We start from the raw sequence: 18,256 nt of genomic DNA, 5'->3' as shown, positions 1-18,256 counted from the left end.
TTTGCAAGAGCTGGTTTAGCCAACAATCTAGCTCATCACTTCTTGGACTCCCACACCACTCCCCGCCCCTTGACAGTGGGAAGTGCCTGTGGTGGGGTGCCTGCTGCCCACAGCGCACTAAGAACCTTCCTGAAGCTGAGCTAGCCTGGCTGCTGCCACTCCCCCTGCCCTCAAATACCTTAAGAGATGCGGGCCTGGCACGATGGCTCAATGGTCCAATCTTCACCTTGCAAGCACTATATGGGTGCCAGTTTGTGTCCCACCTGCTCTGCTTCCCATCCAGATCCCTGCCTGTGGCCTGGGAAAGCAGTTGAGGATGGCCCAAAATCTTAGGACCCTGCATCCCTGTGGGAGACCCAGAAAAGGCTCCTGGCTCCTGGCTTTGGATCAGCTCAACTCTGGCCATTGTGGCCATTTCGGGACTGAGCCAGTGGACAGATGTTTCTCTCTGTCTCTCCTTCTCTCTGTATATCTGTCTTGCCAATAAAAATAGATAAATCTTAAATTTAAAAAAAGGTGCATCACAGTTAATTTTTTACACCTTTGCTCTCTGAAACTGACTTCATTTTGCTCATTCTTGTTATACTTCAGCAAGGGATACACTTTGAGATTACTAACAGATCTACTGTCATTTTTTTAATGACGGAAAAACATATTCAGAAGTAGTCAGTTGAACTCAGCTGAGATGATGCCAATTTTGTTGGCAACCCTTGGATCACTGTAATCAGGAGCTAGTCCCACAGATGCCTTCTTTTCTCCGCCGAGTCTGGTCAGAGCATTGATTGTCACTACATCAATGGTGCAAAGTTTCTTTACGACTTGTATGATCTGGTGTTTGTTGACCTTGACATTCAGTGTACACAAATGTGCTGTCTTCTTTCTCACTGGCCACCTTGGCCAGGTATCCTCTGTGTTTCAGTTTCCACGACACTGACCATTCTGAGACTGTTGTGTGGCTTAAATAATATACTGTCATTTCGATTTGACAGCTGCGCTACTTACAATGTCTCAACATATCTAACATATCCTAGGAGCCCTAGGCTGGCACTTTACATATGTGTAAGTCACACAGCCAGCTGCCCTGGTGTCCACAGTAGACTACCCCCGGTCAGCTTAGGGCTCCTTAATGGAAAAGCCCTGATACTATTAGCTAGTTAGCAACACTCACAACCTTTCAAAGCCCAATAAGGAGAAGAGATGGTTTGTGGGCTACTGACTCCCCTAAACCACATAAGAACCTAGACTGCGGGATGGGCACAGTAGCCTAGTGGCATAAGTCCTTGCCTTGCACATGCCAGGATCCTTTATGAGCACCAGTTCTTATTCCAGCAGACCCCACATCTCATCCAGATCCCTGCTTGTGGTCTGGGAAAGCAGTCGAGGACAGCCCAAAGCCTTGGGACCCTGCACCCATGTGGGAGACTCAGAGGAGGCTCCTGGCTCCTGAGAGGCACAGCTCCAGCCATTGCATCACTTGGGGGAGTGAATCAGCAGATGGAAGATCTTCTTTGTCTCTCCTCCTCTCTGTATATCTGACTTTGTAGTAAAAATAAATAAATCTTAAAAAAAAAAAAGAGGCTAGACTGTGCTGGACTGATTTCCCTGCAATATTTTTCCAGTAAGCTTCCAATATCTGGTCTCTTAGAACTTTTTTCACCCTTAATACTTTTCAAAAGAAGAGAGAACTGAAGCCTAAAATCATATAATTCATTTAGGTAAAAACTCTCCTTTCCTCAGGTTTTCTTGACTCCTGGTCTGTAATCCCCTTAAGTTCTGACTGACTACAGCAACCAAGAACTACACAGCAACAAATAAATTCCCAGAAGAATTTTTCTTCTTTCATATTTTGAGAACTATAGAATTTATCACATCCTTGATTTTAAAATTAGTCTCTAATCATTATACACCTTTATCAGTAAGCTCTTACATTACTGAAAATAATTTTTTCGAACATCTGGTTTGTAAAAAGTTTCTTGATTCTAAAATTAAAAATAAAAAGTTGTTCTTTTCTTTTTTCTTTTTAAACAAGACTATGGCAAGACTATTTTAAAAAATATTGTTGGGCCCGGTGCGGTGGCGCAAGTGGTTAAAGGTCCTCGCCTTGCACACCCGGGATCCCATATGGGCGCCGGTTCTAATCCCGGCAGCCCCGCTTCCCTTCCAGCTCCCTGCCTGTGGCCCGGGAAAGCAGTCGAGGACGGCCCAAAGCTTTGGGACCCTGCACCCGCGTGGGAGACCTGGAAGAGGCTCCTGGCTTCGGATCGGCATAGTATCGGCCCGTTGCGCTCACTTGGGGAGTGAATCATCGGATGGAAGATCTTCCTCTCTGTCTCTCCTCTCTCTGTATATCCGCCTTTCCAATGAAAAAATAATAAAAATAAATCTTTAAAAAAAATATATTGTCAAGGGGTAGACATTTAGCCCAGTAGTAAAAATGTCAGTTCAGATGCCTGCGCCTGGGGCTGCTGCTGTGGCATGGCAAGTAAAGCTGCCGCCAGTAGCGCTAATGCCCCACGTGGATGCCAGGTGATGCCCTCTCTGTTTTACTTTCAATCTAGCTCCCTGCTAATGGCCCGGGAACCTAGCTCAGGGTCTCTGGCTCTTGCACCCACATGGGAGACCCAGAGCCTTGGCTCAGGCCTGACTGTTGCTGTCACACAGGGAATGAACCACAGGATAGAAGATCTCGCTCTCTGTCTCCTCTTTTTCTCTCTTCAACTGTGCCTTCCAAATAAATCAATCAACGCTTAAAACATAATCAAACAAGACGTTGCTGGCCTAATGCCACAGCTTCCGACCCTAACTCTACAGCTCCCTTCATAATGTCATGTACTAACATTCACTCCACCATTACTTGCTCACTGCCAAGGATGTGGCTAGCCTCTTGGTATTGTTCTCAAGTCAGCAAAAGCCGACTGACTGATTATGGCTTAGTGTGGCTACTGTCCCAACAGAGGGCAGATACCTGACCGCTGGAGGAGCCAACTGGAAGGCATCCAGGAGGACAGGCCCCGGGACAGAGCTGTGAGCAGTGAGAAGGTGCTTCCAGTTAGCCTGAGGGAGGACTACGGACACAGGAAGGCACGGGAGAAATCAGGTCATGTGGACCTTACAAAGGCTTCTGTGCAGCCAGACGACACCCCAACAACATGCTGCTCTGTTGGGCATGCTGTTCTGGATACCGCTTCAAATGTTCAGCCACACCCCACAGTCCCTCCTGCTGACCTGAGGCCTTGAGTGACCAAAGTAGGTTGGGATGCTCTGAATTCAGACATACCACAGAGGGAGCAGCAGGGACAGGTTTTTCAATTTAAACGTTGCTCTTCTACTCTCAACTAATGCCACGAAAAACTTCAATGGAGTGCTCCATAAGAGAGCAACAAGAATGTGGGGAAGGGCCTGGTGCAGCAGCAGAGCAGCTAAAGTCTTTGCCTTGCACACACCAGGATCCCATATGGGCACCAGTTCTAATCCCAGCGGTCCCGTTCCCATCCAGCTCCCTGCTTGTGGCCTGGGAAAGCAGTCGAGGACGGTCCAAAGCTTTGGAACCCTGCACCAGCATAGAGGCCTGGAAGAAGCTCCTGGCTTTGGATCAGTTCAGCTCTAGCCATTGTGGCCACTGGAGAGTGAATCATCATATGGAAGATCTTCCTTTCCATCTCTCCTCCTTTCTTTATATCTGATTTTGTGATAAAAAGAAATACATCTTTAAAAAATAATAATAATGTGGGGAAGAAATGAGAAAGTAATGCATCTCATGGGATGCCAGCAACGCCTCAGTCCAAGGCTGTGCATGCCGGCACCTAGCTCTCGGCAGTGAGATGGCAGTCATGAAAACAACACCATTAACTGGACTTGCAAAATGGCTTTATGCATTAGGTGACACAGCAGAAGTCCATGAAACTTTAAAAAAAAAAAAGATTTATTTATTATTTTTTTTTGAAAGGCAGATTTATAGAGTGGCCACAATGGCCAGAGCGAGCCGATCCGACACCTAAAGCTTCCTCCAGGTCTACCACTTGGGTGCAGGGTCCTAAGGCTTTGGGCTGTCTTCCACTGCTTTCCCAGGCCACACGCAGGGAACTGGATGGGAAGCAGGGCCGCCAGGATCAGAACCGGCGACCATATGGGATCCCGGCACATTCAAGGCGAGGATTTCAGCTGCTAGGCAACTGCACTGGATCCAAGATGTAACTTTTTTTTAAGATTTATTTTTATTGGAAAGTCAGATATACAGAGAGAAAGATCTTCTGTCCATTGATTCACTCCCCAAGGGGTTGCAATGCCGGGACTGAGCTGATCTGAAGCAAGGAGCCAGGAGTTACTTCTGAGTCTCCCACGTGGGTGCAGAGTCCCAAAGCTTTGGGCCATCCTCTACTACTTTCCCAGGCCACAAGCAGGGATCTGGATGGGAAGCAGGGCTGCCGGGATTAGAACTGCTGCCCAAAATAGGATCCTGGTGTGTGCTAGGTTACCACTCTGAATCCAAGTGAAGTAACTTATTTTTAAATGGTAATACTTATAATTCTCTAAAAATTAATCCATACAAATATAAATAGTTTTTTTCCCTTTTATTCTCTCATTTTAAAATAGCCGCTTGCGGGCCTGGCATGATAGCACAGTGGTGAAAGTCCTCACCTTGCACGTGCACGGGATCCCATAAGGTCGCTGGTTTTAATCCCAGGGGCCCTGCTTCCCATCCACCTCCCTGCTTGTGACCTGGAACAGCAATTGAGGATGCCCAAATCCTTGGGACCCTGTACTTGTGTGGGAGACCCAGAAGAGCTCCTGGCTTCAGACTGGCCTAGCTCTGGCCGTTGTGCTCACTTGGGGAGTGAACCATTGGATGGAAGATCTTCCTCCCTGCTCTCCTCCTCTCTGTATATCTACCTTTCCAATAGAAAAATATATGAATCTTTAAAATAGATGCTTGCTATTAAGTATATATAGCAGGGCCCGGCGGTGTGGCCTAGTGGCTAAAGTCCTCGCCTTAAACGCCCCGGGATCCCATATGGGCGCCAGTTCTAATCCCAGCAGCTCCACTTCCCCTCCAGTTCCCTGCTTGTGGCCTGGGAAAACAGTCGAGGATGGCCCAAAGCCTTGGGACCCTGCACCCGTGTGGGAGACCCTGGAAGAAGTTCCTGGCTCCTGGCTTCGGATCGGCATAGTATCGGCTGTTGCACACACTTGGGGAGTGAATCATGGGACAGAAGATCTTCCTCTCTGTCTCCTCCTCCTGTCTGTATATCTGACTTTCCAATAAATAAATACATCTTTAAAAAAAACTTATAAAAAAATATATATAGCAATTTAAAGTTGTTACCCTATAAATATACTGCTTAAATAATTATATACCCAACTGACCCATGCAATAAATGTGCTCTATTTTCTGATCATGTAAAAAACTTAAGATGAAAGCTTTAGATGTCAATTTAAAATGTGTGTTTGAAAATTCACTGTTATGTGACACCTCCTAATATCCTGGTCAGTAATGGAGCCTATCTAACCATGGCCGACCAAGCGTCTGTCACCTGGTAACATCACACCCTCTTAGTTCGGGTTGTGTGTGTGCACTCCATGGTGCTCCAACAACAAAACTGCCCAACAACACATTTTTAGGCAGGCAAGCAGCACTCAAAGAGTAAAGCTTTTCATGTTTCCATCTTTATTTTCCAGTGTCTGGCACTTCAGCTCTCAAACTGAAAAACTACCCCATGTGACTATCCAAGGAATCAAAAATTAGAACAAAGAGAAATGTATAGGTATGGAAATGTCGTAAATAAAGGAAATAGTTCAAATTTGATTGGCACACTGTCTCTCAAATTTGTTCCATTCTAGAACTTTCTTAATAGCTTATGAAATTAGTATTTTGTGTAATATCCTTTGGGAAAAGCTTTTGGAAGCTTTATGACCCATCTTGAAAATCAATTCTTTAAAGCCTTCCAAATCCACTCAATGGGAACCCTTTCCTTTCCCCTGTATTCCCACAGGTTCTAAGCCCTTAACTTGGCCCTCTGTGCCCACCAAGCTCTGTGTCACAGGTCCATGAACGAACCACAGGAGTCCAGGATTCTAGCTGGGACTCAATGCTGTTGGAAACAAACCCCATCTGGGACTTAGGATGAAGGGAAAGGAGTGGGTAATTCCCAGTTTTCCACTCTGGGTAACTGACTTGGCAAAACACTGAGGGGAAAAAAAAAAAAGAGAGAAAGATTTGGTAGGAAAAAAGAGACTGTGTCTTGGAATGCAGGAAGTGAAAACGTGGATCTGGCTCACTGCAGGTGACGGCCGCAGTCCTGGCATCAGTGATGCCTCCCAGAAAGAAAGGGACAATGTGACACCGAGCTAGCAAATCAGAAACCCTCCCCTTCCAGCTCTCGCTCTCACGCGCTCTCTCCTAGATCCAAGACTGCCAGACCGCAACCATTCCTGTCAATCCTCTAGCAGCATCCAGAAGCCTGGAAATCAACTGTTCAAATTTGACTGCACACATCCTCCACTTAGCAATAGAATGATTTTTTTAAACATTTATTTTTATTGGAAAGGCAGATTCATAGAAAGGAGACACAGAAAGATCTCCCGTCTGCTGGTTCACTCCCCAGGTGGCCGCAACGGCCAAAGCTGAGCCAACCTGACACCAGGAATTAGGAGCTGCTTCTGGGTCTCCCATGAGCGTGCAGGGTCCTAAGGCTTCAGGTCATCTTCTACTGCTTTCCCAGGCCACAAGCAGGGAGCTGGGTGGGAAGTAAAGCAACCAGGATACGAAACTGCGCCCATATGGAATCCCAGTGCTTGCAAGAGGAGATTTTAGCCACTAGGACATTGCAGTGGGCCCCACAAAGGTAACTTAGGAGTGAGCATTTGATATACTTATTAAGTCCTTGCCTGGGAAGTTCACATACTGTACGGGAACTTAAGTCCTGGCTTCTTTGCTTCTTATCCAGCTTCTTGGTAACGCACACCCTGGAGGCAGCACACAGCAGTTCAAATAGTTGGGTTCCTGCTGCCTACGTGGGGAGCTAGGACTAAGTTCTAGGGCCTGGCTTCAGCCTGCACTAGGTTTTCTGAGAGTGAACTAATAAACTGAAGACCTCTGTCTCTCTGCCTTTCAAATAAAATGAGAATAAAAATAAAAGCCTCAGTTGGATTATGCCATGCTCCCACTTCACACGTTGCCACTGCTTCCTCCTGCACCAGGCCCCTCTCACACTGGCTCTGCACCTGCCTGGCCGCTTCAGATACGAGGACCTTTCTGTTCTTCCCATAAGCTCAGCACTCTCTTGCCACACAGACTGAAGGTGTTGGAACAAGAATGCTCTTTCCTCAGGCTTTCAGATGACGAACTGCCGGCTGCTGTTCAGACCTTATTATGATTTCAGTAATTTTACTTACATTAAGGGAAAAAGTTTTATGCATCTCACATTATCAGCCCTTATCTTAAGCAGGTATAGTCAATCACTTGGTACCACATTAGTCTCTGAAAAAATTTATTTTTATTGAAAGGCGGATATACAGAAAGGAAGAGACACAGAGAGGAAGATCTTCTGTCCGATGGTTCACTCCCCAAGTGACTACAATGGCTGGAGCTGAGCCAATCCGAAGCCAGGAGCCAGGAGCTTCTTCTTCTGGGTCTCCCACATGGGTGCAGGGTCCCAAAGCTTTGGGCCGTTCTCCACTGCTTTCTCAGACTACAAGCAGGTAGCTGGATGAGAAGCAGGACTGCTGGGATTAGATACGGCGCCCATATGGGATCCTGGGCGTGTAAGGCGAGGACTTTAATCACTGCACTATCATGCCGGGCCCACTCTCTGAATTTTTGCTTAGCATATATTTCACTTGATCTTAACCAAAAGGCCGAGAAGTGATTGCTTAGCATATATTAAAACTCAATAATATCTTTTAAAATTACTAATCTTCTCTTGCTCTGTGAGAACAGTTTTGGTTTTTCTTGTTCATGGTGACATCTTGCATGCCTAAGCAATCAAATACATGCTATGTGAATTACTAAGAGAAGGCAGGAAGAGGAATGAGGAAAAACGAAACAAAAACCTGGAAAGAAAGAAGAGAGCAGAAGCCAAGAGCCTTAGGAAGAAGTCAAGAAGAATGATGAGTTAAGAAGCCAACAAGTTTGGCCATTTCATCTTTGGTATTCTCTGCAGGGAAGGAAGGGAAGGCAAATGACTGAGGGTAGGCAGGTGGGCATGAGGGGGTGCAGGAGGAAAGGGCCAGGGCAGGAAGAGGGACCCCTGAGAGCAAGCAGCTGTGGCAGCAAGGATTCCTGGGTGTGCAGCGCTGTGCTCACATCTCCAAGCTGAAGAGAAGACCCAGTGGGAAAGGGAAAGGAGAACCAGGACAAGGTCCTAGATGTCATGCGAAAGAACAGGATCCTAAAGATAAATCAGTCATCTTTTGAAGAAAATCATCTCACAATACCATACGTGTGTTACAGTCAAAAATATCTACTTCTTGGCAATAATCTTACTTGAATAATTCTTACGAAGCATTTCATCTATAAAGTAATCACTAAAACTTTACATGCCTTTCTTAACACCCAGAAGGCATACCCTAGGGTGCTTGAGGGCAGAGTCCTGTACTGTTCAGTGCCCCCTCAGGGGGTTCCAAGAACCAAAGTAAGGTGGTGGTAGGGACTGCCCACACAAATGGCACAACAAATATATAGATGTTCTTCCAGCTTTATGTGCAACTTTTTAGCAAGTCGAAATTAACTGCAAATAGGCCAAGGGGGGGTAGGGAAACACAGGAGGGAGAACAAGGGAACTAGCAAATTATACCTCAGCCTGCAAGGCCTGCTAGTCTGATCCCAACTGTCCTGCTTCTGATGAAGCTCCCCGTTATTACCCCTGGGAAGGAGGAGGTACTGCCCCAAGTACTTGGGCCCCTACCACCCACAAAGGAGGCTGGGATGGAGATTCCGGCTCCTGGCTTTGGCCTGGTCCAGCCATGCTTGTTGCAGCCATTTGAGTGAGTGAATTAATAGATGCTCATCTTTTTCTGCTACTTTCAGATAAATAAATCTTAGGAAGAGACAGAAATTTCACACTTCAAATTAAGTCAGGAAGGCAGTTCCCATGAGAGGTTGGTATGCAACCATCCCATTTCTTCCACAACCATCACACACACACAACTTCTCTCTGCTCAACAGTGGATAGTGGGACTGGAAACGAACCGAAAGAGCATTTTACCACAGATGGAGAATGTTCAAGTCATTACAAAGACCAGTTCACGTACAAAGTGAGTGTGTGAGACAGTGACTATCTAATTCACCACAAGCCAGCACTGCCAGTAAAAAGTCAATCTTGTCACTGCAACTCTGCCCCTTGTTTTTTTTTTTTTTAATATTTATTACAAAGTCAGATATACAGAGAAGAGGAGAGACAGAGAGGAAGATCTTCCATCCGATGATTCACTCCCCAAGTGAGCGCAATGGCCAATGCTATGCCGATCCGAAGCCAGGAGCCAGGAACTTCTTCCGGGTCTCCCACACAGGTGCAGGGTCCCAAAGACTTTGGGCCATCCTCGACTGCCTTCCCAGGCCACAAGCAGAGAGCTGGATGGGAAGTGGAGCTGCCGGGATTAGAACCGGCTCCCATATGGGATCCCGGGGCGTTCAAGGCGAGGACTTTAGCTGCTAGGCCACGCTGCCAGTCCTGCCCCTTGTTTTTAAGGAGCACATCTGGAGGCTGAGGCCCTGAACACCAGGAGACACAGTCTGTGGCTCAATCCCCGGTCTGCTTCCAGCAGAAGCGGGCAATAGATGCTCAAGAACTCTAGGAGGCAAGGGCCTGCGGCTTGGTGCCCGCTCTGCCTCCAGCACACGATGATGCTCAGGGCTCAGGCAGTGGGGCTCTCCAAGAAGAGAACCAGTCAGCTGAAGTCAAGGTGAACAACAGTGTGTCTGATCCCTCTTCAGGCATGCATGTGGCTTGCTGGTATCTGGCTGTGACATGACTGCCTCAAAGTACTACCACACACACAGGAAAAAAAAAAGAATGTTTCCTAACGCAAGGAGTAATTAATTAGAACATACACAGTTATGAAAAATAATGATTAAAAGGGACACCTTCTCCTTTGTATCTCCCAAGTCCTATCTCATTAAGGACTCTCCTCCCCTACTCCTAAAAAATGAGGTGCAAGGCGATGGAAAATGCCCTTGCTGCCTTAGCAATCCTCATCTTCTGTTCCCGCGAGCCCATTCCAAAGCCACGAAGCTCAACTAAAACCATGTGGAGCCTACAATGAAATGGGTTCTCTTCCTAGCAAAGACCCGAAAGGATAATTCCCACCCCACAGTTTACACTGGAGGAGTCCAGGGTCAGGGCTTCACATGGTCACACAGCAACTTAGCTCAGCAAATGGCAGGCTCTCACAGCCAGAGGGCTGAGAAACCAGACTCAGGGGCTGATGCTCAGGATTCTCTTCCTAAAGAGAACGCCCAGGTTCTCTTCAGGAATTCAGCACTGCAAAACTCACCCTAATCCCACCTTAACCAAAGATTGAATCATTATTACTACACAGCTGAGGTTCAAGGCAACTGACACATGAAACTATCAGTTTCATGAACATTTATTATTCTAACACTACAAGGCCTTAACTTCACAAGAACTGTCAGTAAGCTGGCTTGTCAGGTTTAGACACTCCGCATTCTGCGGTCAGCCCTGTTTCCATTTAGCTCCCTGCTTGTGACCTGGGAAAGCAGTCAAGGACAGCCCAAAGCCTTGGGACACTGTACTCACATGGGAGACTCAGAAGAGCTCCTGGCTCCTGGCTTTGGATCGGTGCAGCACCGGCTGTTGCGGTCACTTGGGGAATGAATCATCGGATGGAAGATCTTCCTCTCTGTCTCTCCTCCTCTCTGTATATATCTGACTTTGCAATAAAAATAAATCTTTAAAAAAAAAGTCTCAGACTGGTTTCCCTAAGGGAAAGGGAGATCCTGACTGCTGTGGGCCCACAGAGGTCTGACTCCAGCTTTCAAGCAGAGGCAGGGGCGGAGGAGCGGGTTCTGTGACCTGGTGGGACTCCGGAAGGTGCAGGGTAGCATCTAGCAGCAGCCACTCAGGTTTAGAAAGTGTGTTTACACCCATACTCACCCGTCGTGAACCAGGTAGGCACCTTGCGGGCAGTAAGAAGCCCAACAGTCTCCCAGTTCACTGAAGAGTTGCAGCAGTGCATACAATAAGCAAAGAAAGTGGGGTGTGGAGCTAGGCTGGTGCTGGTGCTGGAGAGGCAGAGGAAGAGGACAGCAGAAGATGTGCGTGTGTGTTGGGGGCAGGGAGGAGTGGATGGGAGGGTAGGGGCAGTAAAGACTGGTGAGGACACACTGCCCCTGAAAACCAGACCCAAAGGCTGAAGCTCAGCCCTGCAGTTTCAAGAGCAAGGCAGACAGCGCCTGAAGTCCTAAGTCAGACCAAGGACACTGAGCAAACTGAATTGGTTACATTTGTCTTAACTTACAAAGAACATTACAAACAAAAATGTTCTCTAAGTTAATTTCGGGGGAGAGGTGGAGGGAGACACAACGTCTAAACTTACAAATTTCCCCGATACCTACTGAGAAACCAACCAATGCAGCTATGTAACACCAGAAGAGTTAACACAGGCCTCCTAAGTTAAAGCTGGAGTTGTCAACAGTTCCGCAGGCATCTTAAGGACACAGTGAGGCCTAAACAAGGAACACTTGCATGGCAAGTCGCTGAAGGGCTTATTATTATTATTTTTTCCATTCAGAAGTAGTCTGGCTCGGTGAACTGAAAGGCCGACTGATTTCCATATTAAAGCCCGGGCCCAGCTTACAGCACGGACCCAATCAACGTCTGCCGAATAAATGAGCCAGGCCTGCAGTGCTCCAAGTTCCTTACGAACTAGCAACTTGACCTCTGCTAACCGTCTGCAAAATAAACCCCTCAGCTGCCCAGGGCTCACGCCAGGACCACAGCGAGGTCACAGGGCCGTTTCCCGGAGATGACAACCGCCCGGCTCCCCGCCGCTCTTACTCACCGCAGCCGGGCGGCCGAGCTCCGAGCCGTCGGCGGCGTCCAGGCGGGCGGCCGGGGCGGGCGGCGGCGCCGGGGCCGGGGCGGGCGCCGGGGCCGCGGCGGGCGGCTGCTGCCGGTGCTTGCCGGCGCGCTTGGCCTTGGCCTGGATGCAGCGCTGGTGCAGGGCGAAGGTGTGCTGGCGCTCGAGCTCCAGGCGCTCGGGCGACACGGCCTCGTAGCGGGCCTCGCAGGTGCTGTGGTGGCGCCGGCAGAGCTCGATGCGCCGGCGGAGGCGCTCCATGACCGCGCTGTGCCGTGGCAGCGCGAACTCCGCCATGGGGCAGGTGGGCAGCACCATGGGCCGCGGGCTGCTCGGGCCGGGCCCGGCTGGCACTGCGCGCTGCGCTCCCCGCCGCGGCCCCTGTCCGCTTCACGGCCGCGCCATGGCCCCGCGGGCGGCGGAGCGGGGCTCGCGCGCGGCGGCGGACCTTCCTCCTTGCCCGCTCGGCCCGACCCCAGGCCGGCGCTCGCTGCCCACCTCAGGCCGCGGCCTGTCCCCGCCGCCCCGACCCCATTGTTTTCCGCGCCGCTGCCGCCGCCATCTTAAAATTGTTTTCGGGGCTCTCGGAAGAAGGCGGGGCTCCTGCCGGTGACCTCTCGCGTCACGGCTGACGGACAGAAGCTCTGACCAATGAGGAGAGGAGCAGCGGGCCGCTCGCAGGCGTGGAGACGAGCACGTCAGAAGCACGCTGGGGCGGCCGAGCGGTATTTAAAAGGAACTGGAGCGCGAGCGGTGGGCGGGCCCGAGTCCTGGAGGTCCAGGTTCGGGTGACTGACGGGAGCGCGTCCGAGCGGCGGCCGGAGGTTTCCTGAACGCCGCCCCCGAGGGCAGGCCCTTCCGGGTCCCCCGAGGGAAGCAGGGCCGACTCGGAGCGGCGTAGCCAGCCGCCTGGCGGGCAGCGCTTCCCCATTCTCCGCCTTCCGGGATCTGGCCACGCAATTCCACCGCCGGCCGCTTTCCCTTCTCGTCAGAACGGGCCGCGGGGCCGGGGGACTCGGCAGACGCTGTCTTGGTCCGTCTCGGGCCCCTGGGCCTGCCAGTCTCATTTACAATGCCTGAACAAGTTTCCGATGTTAAGAATTCTTGTAAGACCCAGAAAATGTGCGGAGTCCGACTGCATAGAGCTGGGCCTGCGAGCACAGCCCGCAGGTTGGAAACTTGCAGCTGGAGGAAGGAAGTGCTCTGCGACGCTGCATTGTGTGGGAGGGGGTCGGCCGGAAATGCTAGGAGCAAGTAAGAGGTGAACCGAGGAGCTCCCGGGAGGCTGCACTGACAGCAGGAGCTCGCACAGCCTGCCTCTGGCTCCGCCCAGCCCCATCAAGGCCTGTTCTGCTCCACAAATACTAAGCCAGAACAAAAAAATACAGACGCAGCGGACAACTTGGTAGAAGTTGGAAAGCCCTGCTTCTAAAAGAACTATTGAAAGAAAGGTAACTTAGGAGAGTACTACACAGCGTCATTTCAGCAAAGCAATCCGAAAGCCTACTGGCACATACTCTTTGGGGATGACCTTCCCAAATAGCTGTGAAATACGGAAGTATATGAGTAACACGGAGGCTGGTCCTGATCATGTGAAGTTGACTGGGAGTGGCCGTCTGGCATTACAGCTTAAGTCTTTGGATTCCTGCCCCCCATGAAAGTGCCTGCACCCAGGCACTTAAGAGAGCTCTTGGCTTTGGCCTGGCCCAGCCCGCGAAGCTGCAGTCATGTGGAGGGAGAAAAGAGGTGGGGGAGAGGGGAGGGAAAGGTTCTTTCTGTGTTTTGCAAATAAAGGGGGTGATGGGGAAATGTTCAATGAACCTGTAAATCATGTTACCCCAAAACTACTCACAGCATTCCACACAGAAACTGTTAGACTAAAATTAGGCAGGAAGGGGCCAGAACTAAATATGAAAAAAAAAAAAAGACCGACTCAAATACGTGTGGTGATAGGTATTTTACTGTCCCTAACAAATTCTGGAGATTGGCAGATTCTGTGGTGGTCCAATGAAGTTGAATCCACTACTGAAACAGCAAGACACATATACAGATGGGGACTATAAAGAGGGTTAGTCTGAAGGAGCTAACACAGCATTTTAATGTTACATCACTTAGTCATGTGACAATCTAAAGCATTCTCTGTGGGCCAAGAAAAATTGGGGAACATAATCTAAAGAGCGAGTATTTTACAACAGTGGGACCAGTAACCAGCCTGTAAAATAATGATATAGGAACCTGCTTAATAAGAGCTAAAGTCTAACGTTGGTCATAAGTTAACCTATTAATGTGTCAAACATTTAATCAACTGAACAAAAGAAAACAAGCGACTGTTTTGTTTTGAATCAACTCTGCTTAATAGCGCTGGGAAAGCAAGGAACAATAATGATCTAAACTTGACATTTCACCTCAGCTGGAACAAAGTGAGGAATGAAATGAAACCTCCAAGAAAGTGGAGGATACAATTTGTGGAGATGCAGTGATCCCACCAGTTTGCTTCCAGGAGAAACCGGCAGACATACTTCAGGTCTTGCTAAGTAACTGTTTATTTGCACTCAATACATTGGGAAAGTCTGCTACATAGCTAAGGTCACTGTGACCACAGAACAGCAGATGAAAAGAATAAGCACTGAACAGCAACAAAAACGCACCCCACCCTCAGAGGAATTTAAGCGATAAACGGTTCAACCTTCATCTTTTACAAATATACTTCCTTCCCCCCAAAAAAATCCCCAATATAAACACTGTGAGTGTTTATATATTCAGTGCAAGAAACAATTTCATGGGCACATTTGAAATGCTCTGAAGAAAGACTAAAGCTAAAATCCCATCGAATCCTGAATCGCTTCAATGCGGTGTGATGATAGCTAGTGATAGGGAGATTCCCAATAGCACCCATCTGCATTCCTCGGGGAAAAAACAAACCTATGATCACTTAAAAAAAAAATTTCTACAAACCATGTTAAAAAAATTGAAAGGACTGCTTTATTATGTAATTTAAGACCCAACTGTTACATGAATTTCAAATGAAGACTTAAAATATTTAGCAGCTACAGAAATGTGATAAGTCATGCTATATGTCACTCCTCTCATAAATACTTTTATCCTGTGTTCAATTAGTCAATTGTGAATTGGCTCACCTCTGGATCAGACTTCTAAAGTCTTTCCACAGAGTAAAAGAAATGGAAATGTATATTTTATGCTGTACTTTGACCCTGGAAAGGTGTGGGTCTGCTTTTAAAAAAAGAAACATACACGCAATCACAATAAAGCTTAACACTATGCAGAGCTTATAGTTATTTTCAGCAACGGACTGGAAGCTGCGCTGTGAAGATGCATAGCAAAGGAGAGAGCTGGGAACGTGGGGACATGGGTGAGGAAAACAGTGTCAACACAGTCAAGAGTGATGAGCGCATCTACTCTGGAGCCCACATGCCCTGCTGCATCTGCTCTGGCAGCAGCAGTCCAGAACGCTCCACATGCCCAAGGCACCAAGCCACCTCCACTCATTGCAGGCCCAAGGCAATATACACACGTTATGGTCTAACCAACATCCAGTGAAAAAGTTTTTTTTTTTTAAAGTCTATTTTTAATACAACTTAAACAGAATGCTTATATAAATTTAGGCTTCCATCCAATCCCTCACCTCAATTTCCTTAGCAGGAACTGAGCAATGGAAGCAAGCAAAACAAGATTATCACCACAGATGGCTGCACTCTGACATGATCATCATCAGTCTTGAGGGACAGAGACACTCAAATGTTTTTTGTATCACCAATTACCAAACTTAAAAAAAAAAAGTTGTAAAAACTGCAATTCACCCCCTTTGCATTCTGAAGTTGGTATTATTTCCGAATGGACAGATTAATATAGTAAATTAAGCCAAGGTTTTAAAGACTGGCAAAATTCTATTATTCTATCTTAAAAAACAAAGTGTTTAAAAACAAAAATACAAGTTAGTTGCTTCATGTTACATCTTACAACCATTATGTTCAATGTTTTCTACAAACAGGGTCCTTTGTGTCACAACTGCAATTATTTACTGCTAGATGTTTAAAATCACAGAGACTAGTGTTCAACTGGGACCTGCTGATGGTGACGTCTTGAGGTTTTCTGAGTGTCAACCTAAGATGTGCCAGGTCCTCTCCAGGACCACACTTGCAAGGGAAGGGGAGGGAGAGATCACAGATCAAGTTCTTAAGATTGTTTCACTCTCTTCGTGGCTTTCTGTTTCTTGGTGATCTGTTCAAAATTTCATCCTCCTGTTAGTGGGGGAAAAAAATCATTAATTAGCACATTTAAAAAGAAGTTCCACATATTTGCAAGATCAGCTAGACTGAGGGTAACTCATTTGTGGGGAAAACCAACCAACCAACCAACCTACTAGAGAATGATTAGATCAAATCTATGTTTCCATTGAAAGGACCAGAAACTCTGTGGATACAATTTACTAGGCCCATGCACATGATGGCCCAACTTGAGAGGAGACAAAGGAGTTTGGGTAGCTGGGACTGGAGCCTCAGGAGAACCTCACAGGCTGAGACTCAGGACTTGTGAGAAAAAGGTGTGGAGGTGGACATGGATGCTACTCTCAGTCACACACAGCTACCCCACCACAAGATCTCCTCTACTACCATCATGCTTACGTGCACCCTTCTTTGTAGTGCCTTCTACTGTCTTTAGGACAACTGGAGGCTTGTGCAAAGAGCTGGAATGTTCTCCCTGGTGCTATCACCAAGCAAAATCCTTCACCCCCTTTCAAGTCTTTGCTCACATGTCATCTTTCCAATGAGGTCTCTAATACTGCAACCCCCTTAACCACCAACATTTGATATTTTTTCCTGCTTCTAAGTTGTGTAGCTTACTGTTCCTTAACATAGTGTGTTCTTTCACTTCCTTACAATGGCTGTTGCACACTGTCTATTGGCCCTGTCCCTAGAATTTAAGCCCCTAAAGGCAGGCAGGATATCTTTGTGCATCTTGCTTTCTGATAATGCCAGGGCATTTCTGATAATGCCATGGGCACTCAACAAATATTTTGCTGAATGGGCAAAAGGAATAGTTCAGAATGCAGTAATTTGTGCAAGAAATAGGTAACAATTTGGAAATTTCAATATGTATTTTATTATATTCACTCTAAAACCTCTGTTTAACCTGAAAAACTATTTTCAGTAAACAAAAAACACCTCAAATTGAGGCATAGCTTAAAGTTAGCAAATAGCAGCTGGCACTGTGGTGCAATAGTTTAAGCAGCTACCTGTGATGCTGGTAGTATCCCATATGAGCATCATTTTGAATGATGTTTGCTCTGCTTCTGATCCAACCCTACTGATTTAGTGCCTAGGAAAGCAGCAGAAAATGCCCAACTGTGTGTCCCTGCCACCCACATAAGAGATTGGATGAAGTACTTGGCTCCTTGCTTCACCCTGGCCATATGGCCATGTGGGGAGAAAACCAGCAGATAGAAACTTCTGTACCTCCTCATTCTGCAAGTCTTTAAGATTTTTTATTGTATTTGAAATAAAACTGACTCTACAATTTTATCATCATAGCCATGCTTTGAAAATATTCTTTACTTAAAATGTGCCTTCAACTTCCTGCTTCAAATTCATCAGGATTACCTCTTGCTTTACTTCTGCTTTAGGTTTCCTCTCTTCCTCCTCTTGACTGACAGTGCCACCATCTTCTTCAGCATCACTCTTCTGTTTTTCTTCTGAAACAGTTAAAGCACATGTGAACCAAACTTACCTTTTGTTTCTACTAGTTAATCAGTATCACAGCACAATGGTAGGTCTGTAACAGTCCACTTCTTACCCAGCTTCTCTTCTGCCTCCTCCTCATCTCCCTTGTCCTTTTCTTCCTCCTTCTCCTCTTCCTCTCTCACGTCTGGTTGAGGAGCATCAGTCTTTTTGTACTCCATAGCACTGGGCTGTTTCTGAAACAATTTTCAAAGCAGGATGGTTTTGAGCATGTTTTCATTAGCACATCATCATGGCATCACTAAACGCCTACAGGAACAAGTAAGCAAGCTATATACACAGACAGATGTATAGGAAAGTGTGTGTGTGTGTAGCTCAAGGTGGAAAGTAAACCAATGAAAAGGTAAGGACAGCAAGGGCAGGGCTGCATGGCCTTGCTGAGGTTGGTAACAATGTCATCAACATTAAGACCTAGACACAGAGCTGGCACTGAGGGGCCAACACCAAATGCAGCTCAGCCACTA

General features: G+C 47.4%; 2 protein-coding genes and 1 pseudogene across 7 annotated transcripts in view; 1 reads left to right on the top strand and 2 right to left on the bottom strand.

Annotated features, from left to right (window-relative positions):
* LOC121166430 (mastermind-like protein 1) overlaps positions 1-12,524 on the bottom strand; it is a 44,869-nt gene extending 32,345 nt beyond the window's left edge. The window contains exon 1 of the mRNA XM_040995527.1: positions 12,019-12,524. Within this exon, the coding sequence (XP_040851461.1) occupies positions 12,019-12,354 (336 nt within the window). The 5' untranslated portion in view covers positions 12,355-12,524. The remainder of the gene's footprint in view (positions 1-12,018) is intronic.
* Positions 1-18,256, top strand: part of LOC121166446 — a 1,182,205-nt pseudogene that overhangs the window by 464,298 nt on the left and 699,651 nt on the right.
* LOC121166435 (calnexin) overlaps positions 14,556-18,256 on the bottom strand; it is a 31,011-nt gene continuing 27,310 nt past the window's right edge. For 4 of the 6 annotated variants that reach the window (XM_040995542.1, XM_040995543.1, XM_040995540.1 and 1 more), the window contains 3 exons: positions 17,848-17,968; positions 17,667-17,746; positions 14,556-16,295 (listed from right to left, as the gene is read on the bottom strand). In XM_040995542.1, the coding sequence (XP_040851476.1) occupies positions 16,242-16,295; positions 17,667-17,746; positions 17,848-17,968 (255 nt within the window). In that variant the 3' untranslated portion in view covers positions 14,556-16,241. Of the gene's footprint in view, positions 16,296-17,654; positions 17,747-17,847; positions 17,969-18,256 lie in introns of all 6 variants that reach the window. The other 2 variants (XM_040995537.1, XM_040995539.1) reach the window with 1 other exon arrangement.

Source organism: Ochotona curzoniae, unplaced genomic scaffold (assembly GCF_017591425.1).
Source record: "Ochotona curzoniae isolate NIBS_2020 unplaced genomic scaffold, NIBS_Ocur_1.0 patch14, whole genome shotgun sequence".
In the NCBI taxonomy this organism is placed as follows: Eukaryota; Metazoa; Chordata; class Mammalia; order Lagomorpha; family Ochotonidae; genus Ochotona; species Ochotona curzoniae.
The sequence above is the reverse complement of the archived record's forward strand: the minus strand, read 5'-3'. Positions and strand labels throughout refer to the sequence as shown.